This window comes from Pipistrellus hanaki (assembly GCF_964339955.1).
Source record: "Pipistrellus hanaki genome assembly, chromosome: 19".
Classification (NCBI taxonomy): Eukaryota; Metazoa; Chordata; class Mammalia; order Chiroptera; family Vespertilionidae; genus Pipistrellus; species Pipistrellus hanaki.
The window spans coordinates 21,565,928-21,583,990 of NC_140521.1; the positions used below are offsets into that span (position 1 = coordinate 21,565,928).

Consider the following 18,063-nt stretch of genomic DNA (forward strand, 5'->3'; position numbering starts at 1 on the left):
AAGACCCCTGTAAGGTCATGGGTCACAAAGAAATGATCACAAATACAGATAATTGGATGCAAAAAAAAAAAAAAATCCATGACAGCATTTTTCATAACAGCAACAACAACAAAACTAAAAACAACATAAATACCTAATGATCATGGAATTGTTATATAAATAATCTACCTAATGAATGGTAAATTATGCAGACTCTGAAAACATCTGTAAAAAATATGAATAACCATATATTGAGTAAAAAAACAGAAAACAAAAACTGTATATAACCTCATTGTCTTGAAGAAACATATATATATAAACTGAGAGGAAATAACCCTTATTTTTATAGAGATTACCACTGTGCGGCAGAATATAGGTGATAGCTCTTCTTATTTATACTTTTCTTCAACGTATAAATGAATCAATGAGTATATATTACTCTTACTTTTGGAAATAAAACTTTTTTTAAAGGTCAAAAAAGATCAATTGCTACCTCAGGACCCAGAAAGCTACAGTAAATCTTCTCTTAGATTGGCTATTAGGAAGTCACTTTCTCCTCTCACTCTAAAGGGGGAAGGTATTGCCACATTATTGAAGCAATCAGCCAGTAGGGTTCTTTCAAGAGCAATAAACTGACCTCTCAAGAGAAAATGGGTGAAGCTCAGGAAATTAGAGCTGGACGCCCCTACTGAGTGGCCTAATGCATCCCTCAAGAATCAGCGCCATATGTATTACACTTTCTGGTGTGGGCACTTTCTTTTCCATTTAATTGTAAATATTTCAAGTGATTGCAATTTCACAGCTACTTTTTAGACCAGTCAACAAGCTATTAATCCATCTACACTGAGCAGAATATAACAACTCCAGCAAACTTCAGAGATATCCATCTAACTCTTTTGCCTGGACCTGCTAATTGACCACGTGATTTAGACCTGGTTCAAATCCTGGCACCTCCACTTTCTTGGGTAAAAGACCTTATGGAAGACCCTCTACCTCTCTGACCCTAGGTGTCCTCATTTGTAAAGAAGGAAACACCTTCCTCTTCTTCACAAAGGGTGATGAAGGAATTAATAAGATGATTCATCTAGGAAATGCACTGTGTGCACACAGCAGGTAATAAAGAAATGTTTGGCGATTCCGGAGAGTTGGATTAGTACTGAGCAGTTGTTTTCCTAGCAGAAGAGATGGGCTCTGCAGAGTCAACAACCCATTCTTTTGCATTTCCCTGGATGACTCAGTGGGTTAGCGTGAACAGTGTAGTTCATGATCTTAAAATAGCAAAATTCTATTTGGTACCCAAACCTTGTGCTCAGCCAACTAAATTCATGACCCTCAGATCACAAACATGACTGAGAGAGCACCCATTGAGCCTTTTCACTGTTGATAAGATCTGCAATTGGAACACTGGCCCTGAGAGAGGGGATGGAGTGAGGGGTCATGTTTGAGGTGGAATCAACAGGGTTTAATGGAGCATTCAGGTAAAGGCTCAAGGAAAGATAATAATAATACCTCCAACTTCCTAAGTTGGATGACTACATGCACAGTATATTGATTCAACAATTGTCTATTGAGCACCTAGTAAGGGCCAAGAACAGTTCCTGCACAAACAGAAAAAATGAAAGTCTCAGCTCTTGGGTTTCCCTTCTAATGGGGGAAACAGACAATAAATAGTAAACATACGAATAAACAAGACAATTTCTGGTTGTGATAACTGTGATGAAAGAAACAAACAGGGAAATGAGAAAGAGAATAAGAGGATAGAAGGCTATTTTAGATATTATGGTCAGGAAAGGACTCTCTTGGGGGAAATACATGAGGTCATGGATCCTGACAGATGAGAAGGAAGAAAGAAAAGGCTTATAGGAAGAAGAAATAGCAGGTATGAAACCTCAGAGTGGGCCCTGGCCCAGTAGCTCCGTTAGGCAGGCTGTCATCCCCATACACCAAGGTTGTGGGTTTGATCCCCAGTCAGGGCACATACAAGAATCAAACAATGAGTGCCTAAATAAGTGGAACTCAATCAATCAATCAATCAATCAACTCCTTGGGGTGGGAAAGATCTAGGTGTATTTGAGAAAGGGGCCAAAGGCCTACATAACTAGAGCACAGTGAGAGGATTGACAGGAAAGAAGGTCTGAAAAATGGGCACGACCCATTCACCAAAGACTAAGCCTTGAGAGAAGCAGGTTTAGGGGGAAGACTCTTTCATCTTTGACATGGTGAGTATGAGGTGCCAGAGGGGATCTCCAAAGTGAAGATCCAAAACCATGTCCTAAGAACTAGACACAGTATTGGGATTTGAGAAAATGTTCTGTTGCATCAAAACCACTGAGGAGTGTTCTAAAAACACTGATTCTCAGGTATTAAAGCTACAGATTTCTGGAGTGCCACCCTGGGAAATTATAATTCACGTAGGTCTTGGTCAAGATCTGGAAATCATTTTTCAATACTCCCAGATAATTCTGATCCATTGATTCAAAAAATATTTCCTACATTCCCACCTTGTTTGTGCCAGGACAATTCTAAGAGCTGGGGATACATCTCTGAAGAGGTTACAGAACTCACAGAAAAAAGTGAACAAGTAAAAGAAGTTCAATAGTGATACCTGCCACCCATACACACACACACAAAAAAAAAAAAAAATGCTGGAAAAATATAGAATAATTATGGGGACCTACACTAGATAAATCTAAAAAGATCTCTCTCTGAGGAAGTCACAGTTGAGCTGGAGCTGAGAAATGAGGAGCAGCCATGAGACTGTGTGGGGGGACAGCATTCTAGGCAGAGGGAACATGCAATGCAAAGGCTTGGTTGAGAACTCAATAGATTAATCTGATTCTCTGGTTTACTCCCACCTGAGGAGCCAACCTAAATGGGTGGAGGGCACGGGGAGAAGTTACCATTTCATCTGTGTGTGTTCACGCAGCGAAGGATGCTGAGCGCACACTTCGTACCAGGCAATGTGCCAGGTGGTGACACAAAGATGAGCAGGACTGTCCCCTCTCTCAGGGAGTCGCCAACCAGGGAGGGAGGCAGAGGGCTAAATACTGTAACTGTGGTCCCAGGGGAGAAGGGCGGCGTCCCAGACAATGAGTCCGTCTTCTGAGACAGCCAAGGGATGATTAATATGTTCAAGGTGAGCAGCTGTTTTTGTGCATAATAAAATATGTGCACAGTCTCAAAAACTCAGCATGTCTGAACTCTGGGTGAAATATTTGTAACTTTGGATACTGCATCTGAGGTACTGTATAATGACTATATTTGGGGGAAAGTGTCCTAATGATAGCCAACATTTACTGAGCACTTAGATTTGCCTGATTTGATATGCAATCTCCTAGTCTTCACAAGGTCCCTAAGAAGCAGAGAGTCTCATCATTCCACTTTTCTCAGGTGAAGAAATTGGAGCTCAGCAAGGCGAGGAGACTTTCCTGAGATCTCTCAACTCTTGTGACAATGTCCCAGCTCTGTCTGACTTCAAAGTCTCAGTTCCCGCGCCAACCCCTTCCATGAATGGCTTAGCTACTGATGAAACTGCTACCTTCACCCTGGTTCCCAAAGGGGATCCCTCCCCTTCTCCCCATCCCCGGGGTCCAGCTGGGCTGTTTCCACCAGCCAGATCCACCTGCTCCTCTGTAGCTGGGAGAGGTGAGAGGAGGGCTCCTGGGTCCACACTTGGCACAAAGCGGACGGCAGTGTCCACTGCCTGGCTCTCCTCGACTCCCGTCTCCACAGGTCCCCGGACAGCATGGAAAGAGCTGGGCCCAACCTGGGCACCTGTTCCCTGCCCACCTGTGGGGAAAATTACTGGGGCTCAACCTTCAAGGTCTGAGTAGAAGAAGGGGTTGGGGCAGGGTTCCGGAACCAGCCAGTAAATGGAAGGGAAGAGGGGGGAGTCACTGTGTGGCCAGCTGGGTGTGGGTGGGTCACCGCTAGTCCTGCTTAAATGCAATCCAATTTGATACCTGAAAAAGTGCACCATTCGCTGGCCAGTTTGCAGTTTAAAGGGGCTTTGCTTCCTGCTCCCCTGAACCTCCTTTTCATTCCTGACTTCTCACAGGGAGTCTGTGCGTCTTCGGAGAGGCTCTGGGTGTGTCGTCAAGGAGTGTCTTTCCGTGTATCTCAGGCTGGCAGCCTCCCTGTCCCCTTCCCTCACTTCCTTGTTCCCTCCCTCCTTCCCTCCCGCTTGTGCCTAGACTCTTGGCCCGGGTCCCTGAGCCGGGAAGGCGGGTGCCCGCGCGGAGGACGCAGAAGAGGTGAGGTCACGTCTCCCGTGAGCCTCGCTCCCTGGCTTTTCAGAGGCTCGCCAGGAGCCGGCGGCCAGAACCCCGGACCACGCCGACCAGTGCTGCTCTGCCCGCCCCGCCGCCGCCCCGCTCATGTCTCAGTACGCGTCCAAATCGGACTTCAAGGCGGCCCTGGACAGCAGTCCCGAGGCCAACACCGAGGATGAACAGACGAAGGAGGACGAAGGAGGGCCCATGCCCAAGAACTACCTGTGGCTCACCATCGTCTCGTGCTTTTGCCCCGCGTACCCCATCAACATCGTGGCTTTCGTCTTCTCCATCATGGTGAGTTAGAGCCCGGCGCGGCCAGGGAGGGGGCACCGGCGGCGACGCGGCTCTCCTGGGGACCCGGCGCGCTCTCCGTGGCTCCCTTCCTCACGGCCCCGCGCGCCCTGGAGTGTCTGCCCCCCGCACTCCTCCTCGCCTTCCTCGGGCTCTCGGATTCTCGCCTCTCTGCCTCCTTGTGGAGCTCAGCCCTGACCCAGCCTCCCCCAGGCCGGCTGTCCACTTCCTTTCGCACCGGGGTGCGCTCCCTCTCCAGCCCGGGAAAGTTCTGCGGCGGGCGGGGCGGCTTCTCTCTCAGCCCCGACCTCTGCGGGCTCTCCTCGAGCTCTTTCCGCTTTGCTAAGACTCAAGTAGCGCACCTGGGCCGGCGACCGCACTCCCCCGCCCTCCCTCCCGCGTGCGGGACCCGCTCTCCCCGCGGAGAGTCCTGGTTCCCTTTGCTGCGCGCCGGGCGCCGCGTCGGCCACACTCGGGGGGGCGGGGGGGGGTTCCCAAGCGACTTCCGACGCCCTCTCCTTGACCCTGGACCCCACGCTTTGGTACGCCCTCTCAGGGGCAACATTTCCTCCCATGGCGCCCCGCATCACCCCCCTCCTCCCCGCCTCCCACCCCACCTCGCCCATCCCCGCAGCGCGCCCCTCTCTCTGCAGGTCTTGCTCGGGGCGCGCTCTCCTTAGGACGCGGCAGTTGTCTGGCGCCGCGCACCGGCCCTGTCCCCAGGGACTGGCGGGCCCTCCGCCGCTCTGTCCCGTGCCCCGGGCGCTCCCGGGAATGCACGGGGACCCCGCGCTCCGTGCAGCTGCGGCGCCCTTAGCGCTTCGGCCTCCCAAACGGCGCGCCTCTCCCGAGGGCCGTCAGCGGGTGCTTGCAGTCCTGGGTCCGGAGCTCGCCTCCGCGGCCCTGGTAGGAACTCCCAGGCGAGCCCTAAGGAGGGCCACGAGCGCCGCGAGGTCCTCCCGCTTTATTGACTGGAGCAACTGGCCAGGGGGTGGCGGCGGGGTGAGGTTCCGGCCGGCACAGCCCAGGGACAACCCTAGCAGGGAGCTCCCTCCCCCACTGGCGCCACCTCTGCAGCCGGGCGTCGGAACTCCCCAGCCCCCAGCCCCATTCAAGTCCGTCCGCATTTGCCCATGGGTGGCACCATTCAATTCAGGGTACCGGAGAGGCCTCATGTACGCCCGCCCGCCACTTGCCTTTTCCCAAGCCGGGTTTGCGGGCTCTGCAGCAACCTCCAAGCGCAGCTGCTGGGCTTCCCGCTGCCTGGGTTCAAACCTCAGCTCGGTCATGTGCTAGCTGAGCGATCCCGGAAGCCGCGGCCTCTCTGCCTGTGAAATGGGAATAGCCATTGTTGAGGGGTTGGACTGAAGTAGTAACTGAAAAACGTTGGAAACAGTGCCCGCCAAGGTGCTATTAGATCAATGTCACTCCCTGAGGCCTTTGACCTCTGTTTAAAATCCAGCCCCTAGAGCTCTCAGCGCCCTTTCCTGCTGCTTTTTGCCCAAAGCACTTCATCCATCTGATAGATGGTTTTCCTTATTAATATGCTTGCTGTCTGCGTCTCCCTCATGGGGGCAGGGATATTTGTGTTGTTTGTTGCTGTTTCATCACCTAGAATAGATCCTGGCAGGTGGTAGATGCACAAGTATGAAAGGAATGCATGTTTGAATGAATGAATGAATGAATGAATGAATGATGTTAACGGACCACAATGCATGCTTTTCCCCATACCAGAGCCCTGAAGCCACCTTATTAGGTTCCTTAGAACCCAGCCAGTTTCCTTCCTTCCTTCCTCTCCCAGAATATTAGATCTTGGGGGAGGGGGAAGAGAAGGTTGCAGCAACGCTGGGGAGAATACAGCTGCCAAGTTCTCCAGACAGCAGTCAGCTCTCTGGCTGCTGCTGGTGCCCACACACTATGCTGGTTTATTAATGAATCAGCAGCCAATCTGCTTCTTTCCCAGAGCCCCGCCCCCCACCCGAGATGAGCTAACACCATACTCCAGCCGGTGGTGACAGGTTGAATGCTAATGATGTCACTTGGTGTGTCCTGGGGGACAAGATGTGTGCATGCTTTGAATAGAAACCTTTTTTCTGACACCCTCACCCCCACCCCACCCCAAGCCTTTTAAAAATAGTTTTATTGTAAGAGACCATTCTGCTGCCAGAACACAGACCCTGGAGTCGGAACGTTAACCCTGAGCAAGTTTCCTGCCTTCTCAAAGCCTTGGTTTCCTCATCTAGAAAGTGGGACTGTTCTTAAGCTGAGCAAACCTGTGTAAGGATGAATCGAAATAAAGCTCCCCTGCCCCCTGCAATAACTGTCAGACAGATGGACAGATGGTGGAGCCTGGAAACATCATATGTCACATATGTCACATATGAAAATAAAGCATGAAGGAAGTAAAACCCAAATTCTAAAAAAAGAGTTTCCTACACCCTACTCATTGCACTCCCTCTAAGGTACTAGGAGTGTCTTCCCACTGAAATAGTGCAGATCTGGGCTAGATACGTTTCCTGAAAGAGACTTCCAAGTCCAAAGAAGCAAGAGGAAGAGGAAGACTGTGCAGGAGGAAGGCTGACCAACCCCGTCAGGTATGTGCTTTCCTTAGGGTCTTGTGATGTTAAATCCCGTCCTTTCCAAAGCTCCACCATCTGTGATTTGTGATAAATCCAGGCAAGCCATTGCCCCTGGAGGCATTTGGAAATCTGGGGGAGCAAGTGTGATGTCCCGTTGATCTGGGGGACATCATAGCTTAATTTGTGCATCATAGCTTAATTTGCTATAAGTGACCAAGAGTTCTAACGTCCTGCAGTGCTGGAGACTGTCCTCCCAATGAAGAATTGCCCTACCCCAAACATCAATAGCACCCATAGCAATAAATGCTATACAGTAATGCAAATTAATAGAAACATAGACGTATAGAAAGTATTGACAAGGCTCAAAATAGCTAGTTCTCAGAACTGTAAAAAGAACCAACAATCTCAAAACAGTATCTGTATTAAACCAAGCCTGCAAAGCCTTCTATAAAATGACTATCTTGGAGTAGGGGAATAATAAAACTATTATCATTATTATAACTCAGCTAGAACTCAGTAAATATTGATAATGATGGTGATGGTGGGCCGGGCTGGTGTGGCTCGGTGATTGAGCATCTATAAACCAGGAGGTCAGGGCACATGCCCAGGTTGCAGGCTGAATCCCCAGTAGGGGGCATGCAGGAAGCATCCAATCGATAATTATCTCTCATCATTGATGTTTCTCCCTCTCCCTTTCTCTCTTTGGAATTAATAAAAACTTATTTTTAAAAAATGACTGTCATTTAAAAAAAACTATATTGGAAAATATATATCCTTTCTCTCTTTGGAATCAATAAAAACTTATTTTTTAAAAATGACTGTCATTTAAAAAAAACTATATTGGAAAATATATATCTGAGAAGCGTTCTTCAAGCTGTGGGTGGATCTTTCCACCAGCCCTGTCCTGGGGGTTGTGAGGCGGGGCATACAATGTGCATCGTAGCTTTTTGCGTTGGAATGTTGTTGAGCGGAGCATTGCCAGTGGCAGGAACATGAAAGTCTGCTTCTCCGGGAATCAAACATCTATTTGTTGAAAGTGTACTTAACCTGTCATCAATTTCAGGGACATATATCGCCAGAATTTCCCCTCCAGGCTGGGCCGCTGCTAGCCCATGCGTGTGAACTTGAAAGTGGCACCCCCTTCTCCACGCAGATGCAGCCTGTCCCAGGGCACACAGATTGGGAAGCAGAGCTGGGCTGGTTGTCAGGCCTCCTTCAGCAAGCTCCCAGGTTATCTGGGAGCATTCCTGGTTATCTCTGTTTATTCGAAATGAAAAGAGACTCCTAATTTCTAGTTGGCTTTTGACCCTGGAGAAAGAATGTTTGTTCATACATGTAGTAAATGTTTACTAAGCACCTACTATGTGCCAGGCTCTATCCTCCTTTACCTCTATCAAGGGGGAAATAGCATCAGCAAGGTCTCTGCCCTCGGGATCTGGAGGAAGAAAGGTTCCAGGCAACTTGCAGAGTGTTGGAAAGTGTAGCTTCCATTCACCATCCATTGCTTTTGTAGCTGGAATTTGCTACCTGACTCAAGAGCCTGGAGTTGGGTCCACTCTTGATGCCATCTTTTGATATAATCATTTGCACAGTTGAAGCAACTTGCCTACCCTAAATCTGGACACAAATAGCCAAGGTCTTTTGATTGGGTAATTTATAAGACTTCTCTCTTCAGAATGTCTTCTTCCTCACACCTACATAACCTGTCTAGAGATCAACCATTGAAGTTTAAAGCTTTTCTGTTTTTTGCTATGTTTGTGCAACTAGTCTTTTTGAGGCTTGATTTTTCAACCCTGTAAAGAGAGGGCTGTGATGGCACCTACTCGGGTGCTGTTGTGGACCTTAAATGATGAAAGTTAAATGTTTTCATTGCCTAGAACACAGCTAGAACTCAGCAAGTATTGACAATGATGGTGATGATGGGGGAGGAAGAGGAGAGGAGTATATTTTAGGGATGTTCCCCAATAGCAGTTTTTGTTTTTATGAGACTTACAAAAGCAGTAACCAATAAACATGTCACCGTTCTAAATTGCAGCCTAAAGGTAAATATGAATGCTAAACTAAAACACCTACAGTAGCCGAAACCCGGTTTGGCTCAATGGATAGAGCGTCGGCTTGCGGACTCAAGGGTCCCAGGTTTGATTACGGTCAAGGGCATGTACCCTGGTTGCGGGCACATCCCCAGTAGGGGGTGTGCAAGAAGCAAGAGGCAGCTGATCGGTGTTTCTCTCTCATCGATGTTTCTAACTCTCTATCCCTCTCTCTTCCTCTCTGTAAAAAATCAATAAAATATATATATATATATATATATATATATATATATATATATATATTTTTTTTTTAAAAAAAAAACACCTGCAGTAAACAAGGAAGACTTTTGATGAAGCACAGAGTACTGAACACATCTGTTTTCTCCACTCCCTTCTGAGACCACTCTAAATGATAATAAGTGAATTTAAAAGGGTGCAAACACCCAAGGACAAGTTAGGAGACCAAGAAAAGGGATGAGAGAGGTGAAAAAACATTAGACGATGGAAAATGACTAGCTGAGTCTTGGCTAACTTTACAGAGCAAATAACACTGAAATCTAAATCCTGCAGAAGAAGAGCCAATTGGGGCGGGGGGGGGGGCGGGGGGGGGCGGGGGGGGGGGAGAGACAGTTTGCCCTGCAAAACCCTAGGAAGGCTCAGAAATTGGAGGTACTAACTGGAGGTACCACCTTTGGAGGCAGGCATAGAGGGTAAGGCTGAATAGAGAAGGGATCTTAGAAACTTTAAAAAGTCATTAAACTATCGCGATCGGCTACACTCCATGCATGGGCACCTGCTCAACAATCCCGATAGCAGAGGGGGGACCTCACTCTGGTGAGATTAATCAGAATGCCTGCAGACTCCAGGCAGAGCAGAGAGTAACGTTAAGGGGCTGCGCTGCCAGCAGGGCTGATGGGAAGTCTGCATATTGAACAAGGAAGCTCCTCCCCTGCCCCTACTTGATACCCTTACCCTGGCATCCAGGTGGGAGACTGGAGAATTTCTCTCCAAGGATGTTACCATCCAAAAGAAAAAACCTACAGATACAAACATCTAGGAGTTCTCCAGAGAAGTGATGGCATCCCCACCCGTCACCCCAGGGTGACCACCATTGACAAGCCTCATCCTCAAGAAGTTTTGCAGCCCGGCTGATGTGGCCCAGTGGTTGAGCCTCAGCTTATGAACCAGAAGGTCATGATTAGATTCCCAGTCAGGGCACATGCTCAGATTGCAGGTTCAATCCCCTGTAGGGGGTATGCAGGAGGTAGGTGATCAATGCTTCTCTCTTATCATTGATATTTTTGTCTCTCTCTCCCTCTCCCTCTCTGAAATCAATAAATATATCCTTTTTTTATTGTTTAAAGTATTACAAATAGTAGGACATGTCTCCTCCCCCCCCCCCACATTGACCTTCTCACAACCTCCCCTATCTCCCCCCGCCCCCCCAGTTTCTTGGGTCCATTGGTTATGCTTATTTGCATGCATACAATTCTTTCTGTTGATCTCTTACACCCCCGCCCCCACTCCCCAGCCTTCCGCTGTAATTTTTTTTAATACATTTTATTGATTTTTTTTCTTTACAGAGAGGAAGAGAGAGGGACAGAGAGCTAGAAACATCAATGAGAGAGAATCCTTGATCAGCTGCCTCCTGCACACACTCCACCGGGGGTGTACCCGCAACCAAGGCACATGCCCTTAACCGGAATCGAACCCGGGACCCTTCAGTCCGCAGGCCGACGCTCTATCCACTGAGCCAAACCGGTTTCAGCTCCCGCTGTAATTTAAAATAAGTTTTCCAACATCTCATTTTCAAATATGAAGAGGCTGTCAAAGATTAGCATACATTTGTGAAGTTTTTCTCAATTCAGAGACCTGTGGTTTACAAATGAAATGAAGTGTAAGGAAATTAATAATGCGAGAAGAAGAAAATGGCAAGCATAGATGATTAACATCCTTTGAGAAATAAGAAACCGTGTGTGTTACAAAACAAGAAGAAGTTGGAAAAAATAAAACTATTGGAGAAGCAAAACAGAGTTCTTGGGAATTAAAAATATGAGGGTAGAGATAAAGGAAGAAAAGAGAAGTGGCAAGTTGAGGGACCCTCAAGGAAGTAACACAAATGTCTGACGAATGGCTACAGAGCCCTAAGCTGGCTCCAACTTCTCTGAGAATTTCCCCTTTCCCACCTGTGTTCTGCATTTCTGATCAACTTTTTTGGAAAAATACCCAGCAGACCCAGGCTCATGCCACGATCACTGAGAGGCTGACCAAAGTTTAGTTGCCAAGGGCAATTTTCCTGGCTAATCCTCACCAATGGCTCCATGTGTGGAAATTGGCACTATTCTCAATGGACTAGTCCAGGGCGTGAATATTTTTCAATTAAAAGCCATTCACCCAGAAGTGTGATGCCTTCCAAGTGTGCGCCTGAACATAGCAGAAAACCTCGAGTTCTGCAAGTTCAGGAATGAAGCCAGACCTTCGAAAACAGCTTCTCATACACTGTTTCTGCCTGATGTGAACAAGTTTTAACAAAACCGGGACAGAAAATGGGGATGAAGCTGGGAAGTCAAATGCAACTTGAGTAAAAGCAAACAGTCTGCTTTCCTGTGGGGTTTCTCAGAGTCTTGGGTCAACCACTGGCCTTGGAACCGTAAACCTGGGCATTTACCAAGTATGCTGCCCAGGGCCCTCTGACCTAAGGCAAATGTGCCAAAGAACACACTTGGGTTAATATTGTTCATGATGACTTCTTGGTCCTCACTGTTAATGGGCTGAGTTTTTGTTGACATGGGGGTACTGTGGGGTGTTCCACCCTACCAGTCTTGCCCTGTAGACCCCTCTCTCCCCTTTTCTCCCAGCATAGGTGTTTTTAATAGGTCCCTCTTGCCATATTTTGCTGTTATTCCTCCCTCATTCTCTTTTACCTAGAGGTGAAATCCAGGAATTTGCCTTTCTGTTTTCTTTACCCTTTATATTGTATCACCTATTTCCCAAAGGGAAGGAGACCTCCTGTGATTAAAGCCCTCTACGGATGACTCCATTTGTTCATTGTTCCGGACAATTTGGATAGTATGGCATTGCCAATAGTAGTAGTTGTTGTTGTTGTATTGCATTTTCCTATATGCCTTTACTTCTCAAAGCATTTTCACACAATTTCACTTGTTCCTCGCAAAATCCCAGCAAGAAAGCTGTTCTCCCACTTATTCATGAAAAAAGGTGGCACTCGGGGACAGAATCAAACACGATAGTCCCGCCATGGAGTTTACAGGCCACCCTCCAGGGGCACTGCCATCAGCCTACTATGCCTTGCCTTTGATAGGAACACAGCCATGATTCTCTGAAAGCACTCGTCTTTAGTAGACCTGCCCCATCAATATAAGAAGTCTCTCATAATACTCTCACACAAGCCTGGAAGAATTCCTCTCTGGCTTTTGGCTTTAGTGATAGGCCACAGGACTTTGTCCTTGAAGATCCTTGTGGAGAAAAACAGCCCAGAAGCCCAAGAGGGAGACAAGCCTGAATGAATGAAAGGTGATGACGAGGAAAATGCACCTCGTGATGTGCAAGCCCAGGCTGCGAATTCCCAGCACTACCTTTGGCACAGAAATCAGGAGCAAGCAAAATCGAAACAAGGAATGCCGAAGTCATCTGCAAGCTCAGTTGTTACTACCAAATATTTACTAAGTGCCCACATCCATCAAGCTATTTTGAGGAAGTCTGCTATCTAGGAGTTTGGGAAGTAAGACAATATTGATCTATATAAAGAGATTCCTTATACTAGCTGGACTGTGTTCAGGCTCTGATGGGCGCCTACACAGGTGTGTGTGAGTGTGTGTGTGTGTGTGTGTGTGTGTGTGTGAGAGAGAGAGAGAGAGAGAGAGAGAGAGAGAGAGAGAGAGAGAGAGAGAACCAGAAGCAGAAACAGACAGAGAGGGACACACACACTGAGAAAGAGAAAGGGATGTACCAGAGATAAAGGGATGATAACGATTAAGATGACTTTGAAAGAGAGATGTTATGAAGAAAAGGGAACACATGCTAAAATTAGGATTTCAGTATTGACAACTCAACAGATCAAAATATTGGCAATAGCAAACAAAAATTTAAACTACCAGAAATAAACATGCAAGATCTATACGGAGAAAGCTTCACCAAGAGATTAAAAATTTGTTTAAATTAACTAAATGGAAAGACATAATATTACATATTCGATGCTCACCCCAGCATTAATTATGAAGTGAATTATAAAATGAGTTAATAAACATGAAGCATGGTACCCAGCACAAAGTAACTGCTTAATTAATATTTGTTGTTCTTTTGTGGTTTAAATGTGAAAAATTAGAGATGACTATAAAACATTGATTCCAACACAACATTGATTTTCTCATCTGTAAGATGAAAACAGTGTGCCGAAGCCGGTTTGGCTCAGTGGTAGAGTGTCGGTCTGCGGACTGAAGGGTCCCAGGTTCGATTCCGGTCAAGGGCATGTACATTGGTTGCAGGCACGTCCCCGGTAAGGGGTGTGCAGGAGGCAGCTGGTCAATGTTTCTCTCTCATCGACATTTCTAGCTCTCTATCTCTCTCCCTTCCTCCTCTCTGTGAAATATCAATAAAATATATTTTAAAGAAAGAAAGAAAGAAAGAAAGAAAGAAAGAAAGAAAGAAAGAAAGAAAGAAAGAAAACAGTGTCACCTACTTCCAGAGGACTGTCAAGTCATTCAATGGGATAATATATGGAAAGTACTTGATAAAACTTGGCTATTATAATTTCAAATTTTACTATAACTTCTTAGTATTTTCAAAATTTTCCATAATAAATGATTAGATCTCATTTCTCTCAGAAATAAATATTTTTCCCAAAGATGATAAAAATGGAAAAATTTTTCAGAAAGAAGGGGTTAGTAAATAAATGAATTTGTCTCCATCTCTAAGATTAATTCTTGCTCTAACTCATGTTCTTATTAAGCTGAAATGCTCAACTCTATGGTTAACACAAATGCTGTTTTACTCTGTTTTGTTCTAGTCCTGAAATCTTTAAGGATAGAGAAATTGCAGTTCAATACTGTTCCTGCCACAAAGTAAATGCTTGGAAAATGTCAACCCGCCTTTACTGGGTTTTTAACCTAAGCAGAAGCTTACCTCCACTAATATAAATCCACTTTTTAAAAATTAATACACAACTGACATGTAATTTTGTATATGTTTTTAAGGCATACAATGTGTTGATTTTATACGTATGTATTGCAATACCTTTGCCATTGTCGCGTTAGCTAACACCTCTCTCGTGTCACATGAGAATACTTTTGTGTTGGGAATAATTAAGATCTAAGTCTGTCAGATCTTTGATGTTGAGAAGGCTGAGGTTTATACTGCAGCACTGTTGGCTATAGTCACTGTGCGGGGCACTTGGTCTCCAGGATATTTATCTACTAGGTGCATCCTTCCCCAGCATCTCCCCGATTCTTCTATTCCCCGCCCCAGGTAAGCAGCACTCTGTTCTGTTTTTACAAATTTGACTTTTTAGATGTCACCCATGAGTGCTATCATACAGAATTTGTCGTTTTCTGTCTGACTTATCTTACTTAGCATAATGTCCTCAAGTTCCATCCATATTGATAGACATGGCAGGATTTCCTCCTTTCTCATGGATGAATAATATTCTGTGTGTGTATGTGTGTGTGTGTGTGTGTGTGTGTGTGTGTGTGTGGCAACTTCTTTATCCATTCATCCATTGTTGCTCCATATCTTGGCTGTTATAAGTGATAAACATGCGGGTGCATATGTCTCTTTAAGATCTGTTTTTATTTCCTTTGGCTGTATACCAAGAAGTGGAATTGCTGGATTATGTCTTAGTACTATTTTTTACTTTTTAAGGAACCTCCATACTATTTTGCGTAGTTAAGCCCACTCTTTTGTTCTGTCTCCCAACTCCATAGAGGGCACCTGAGGCTCCTGAGTTAAGTTCTTCATGCCTTTGAAGGACATGTGGCTCTTAACATTTTCCCTTGAGCCACACTATCTCGTCGGTGAGTGTGCACCAACAGACAGACATTGGAGAGAACGTCTCCATCACTTCAAACTCCCGTGAGACCCCCAAAAATATCACATATGTGTTGTATTGTGGCAAATTCCAAGGCCCGTTTTCAATGAGAAGGGAAATGGAAGAGGCAGGGAGTGAGGCGAGTAGACATCAGTTTGCAAAACCAATGACAGAGAAAGCTTGAGTCACCAGCCTCCTCTTCCACACATGGCCACTCTGCCTCCCTCCGCCATTGGGTGGCAGTTACTTTGAAGTTCAAAGAGAAAAGCTAGGAGCAGGGATTCAGATTAGGGAGGAGAGCTTTAAGCCAACACAGAGAAACAGCACTTGGGAAACGTTTTGCCACCGTTTCTCAAGGGCAGAAAACAGGGAGGAAGGATTCTCCCACATTCATTCACTCAACAATTTCTGAACCCTCCCAGGTGCCTGGCACTATGGTGATCCTGTAGCTAAATGCCAGCTTTGCATGGCTGACATTTGGGGCATGTAAAGTTAGAAGCAGCCTGCCTGTTGAGTCAATGGGTGAACCACTCTTCTCCCCCTCAAGAATCCTGAACCCAGTGAGAAATGAGACACAGAGAACCAACAGATGCGCTCTTTGGGGAGTGAGGCTTCAGATCGATAGCCAAAGGGTTCATTTCCTCTCAAAACTGGGCAGACTTGCCCACACTTCCACGGGCAGCACAGGACAACCACAGCCTTCACCTGCTTGTCAAATGTGGCTGGTCCCAGCTCCCTGCGAACTTATGTATGAATGGAGGGAGGCACACCAGACACGGGCCAGCACCTAAGAAGATCATTTCAGAGCGTGATGAGCACATGAAAAGAACAAACTGGCAAGTATTAGAGAGGCCTAGCAGGGGCAGGTGGTGCAGAAGAGATCCTGCTTTAGAAACCTGATTGGCAAAGGATGACGCCAGCCATCAGATGATCGGAGCGGAGCCGGGAGTGCAAAGGCCCTGCGGTGGAATAAGCTTGCTGTGTTCTAGAGCCATGTGCTATGACATCTATGTCATCTACTTAAAATGGATGTCATTGCGCAGGAAGGAATCCCAGAATGGGCCGCAGACTAGAGATCTAGGGCTGTTACCCAGTGGAGTGTCACATAAGAGCTCTTACCAGACCGTTACTTTTGCCCTGGAATCAAGCCAACCTGCTCCCATATTTAGCACAGCTCCTGGTTTACTTTTACTGCAACCCTCATTCCAAACTAGAACAATGACTCCAAGCTAATGTGGCCACTGAAGAGGCAGGCTCTATTTTTGTCTCCGTCCCAGTTTCCCTGGGCATGAATGGCCTGGGAGTGCACACGGGCTTATGTTAATAAACAATAGCCCAGGTTTCACTGGTCCTCATCCCTCCCCGCTAAGGCGACTCCTGGCACAACTCCTTTCTGTACTTCTAGGAGGCATTTCTCACCTGCTCACACAAAAGTCTCACCTGCTGACCTCAGCACTGCAGGGCCTGGCTGCTGCTTCCCGTGGGCACTGAGGTATCCCAGGCAGCCCCGCCATCGTCTCTTGCTTAGACTCCACCGACTTCTTTGGGCTCCACCATTGGCCCACTGGGGCTCTCAAGGTGCAAAAGCTCTGTCACTGGGTCTTGACAGTGACCTCTCTTCTCCTCTCCTCTCCTCTCCTCTCCTCTCCTCTCCTCTCTGTTTTCCTTTCTCATATCCTCCCTCTCTTCCTCCCTTCTACATTTCAGTTACATTGGGTTTTGAATGCCTTCAACTAAAAAAAAAATCTTTCCCACATCTAGACCTTCACACATGCTGTTCTCTCTGCGAGACATCTTCTTTTCCCTGTTTTTTGCAGGCTTGCTCCTTCTCAAGTCTTCAGGTCTCAGCCTGCCTGCCCCCACCTCAGCCAGAGCTCCCTCACTCCACCCCATTCTTCTTGTCTTGATAATATTCTGTCCTCGTCTTATTTATTTGCATGTTTGTTTGTTTTCTATCTCCACCAGAATATAAGCATTGCTTGGAAGAGAACTGGTGTCCAATAAATAGTTTTTGAATGAAGGAAGGAATGAGTGGCTGTCTAGGACAGTAGTTCTCAATTCTTCTCAACCTGGGATCAGATTCAAAAGATGCTGATGCTGGAGTCCCATCCTCAGAGATCCTGGTCCAATTGGTTTGGGATGGGGCTGGGCTCAAGAATGGTTTTAAGCCCCTCGGGTCGTTCTAAGGTGCAGCCAGGGTTGGAAGCTGACACAGGGCAGTACAAGAAGTATAACTGGAGGCGGCTCAGGCTGGCGGCCCAGATTAGCGATGACTCTCCAGTGACAGGGCCTCTTGTGAGCTAAGAAACTCTGGGGGCAGGGTCTGCATCTGTCTCATTCCCCTTCAAGTCCCCAACATCCAAAATGGCAACAATAACTCCTTCTGAAATAATGAATAAGAGGAAAGTGAGGAACTGAGAAACCAAGATGGAAGCAAAGGTGAACAACTAAACTGCCGCCTCGCACAACAATTTCAAAACTGCAATCAAAAAACAAAACGTCTATCACCCAGAACCACAGGAAAGCTGGCTGAGTGGAAGTTTTACCACTAGATGAAAAGAGGAAGGAGCACAAATGCTGAAAAGCTGAGGTACAGGGGCACACGAACCAGGCTGGTGGCGGGCAACTGGGCATACGGCTTTTTTTCAACCCAAAGGGAGACAAGCTTCTGATCATTCTGAAATCTTGACTCTAGGGACACGCTGGGAACCCATACGCCTACGGGGAGAAGCTGGACTGTCGGCCATTGGGTCCAAAAGTGAGGGTGACTTTTTTGCAGAGGTGCGCCCAGCAATCATTGTTTACTGTGCTGGAGCTCAGGACACAGGGACTTGGAAATGCAGAAAGGCAGAGAAGGCTGGCTGGCAGCC

The 18,063-nt window shown here is 46.7% G+C and overlaps 1 protein-coding gene across 2 annotated transcripts in view; it reads left to right on the forward strand.

Moving 5' to 3' along the window:
• Window positions 1–4,204: 4,204 nt before the first annotated feature.
• TMEM233 (transmembrane protein 233) overlaps window positions 4,205–18,063 on the forward strand; it is a 33,265-nt gene continuing 19,406 nt past the window's right edge. The window contains exon 1 of one of the 2 annotated variants that reach the window (XM_084868398.1): window positions 4,205–4,547. In XM_084868398.1, coding sequence (XP_084724524.1) covers window positions 4,356–4,547 — 192 coding nt within the window. In that variant the 5' untranslated portion in view covers window positions 4,205–4,355. The remainder of the gene's footprint in view (window positions 4,548–18,063) is intronic. The other variant, XM_084868399.1, reaches the window with a different exon arrangement.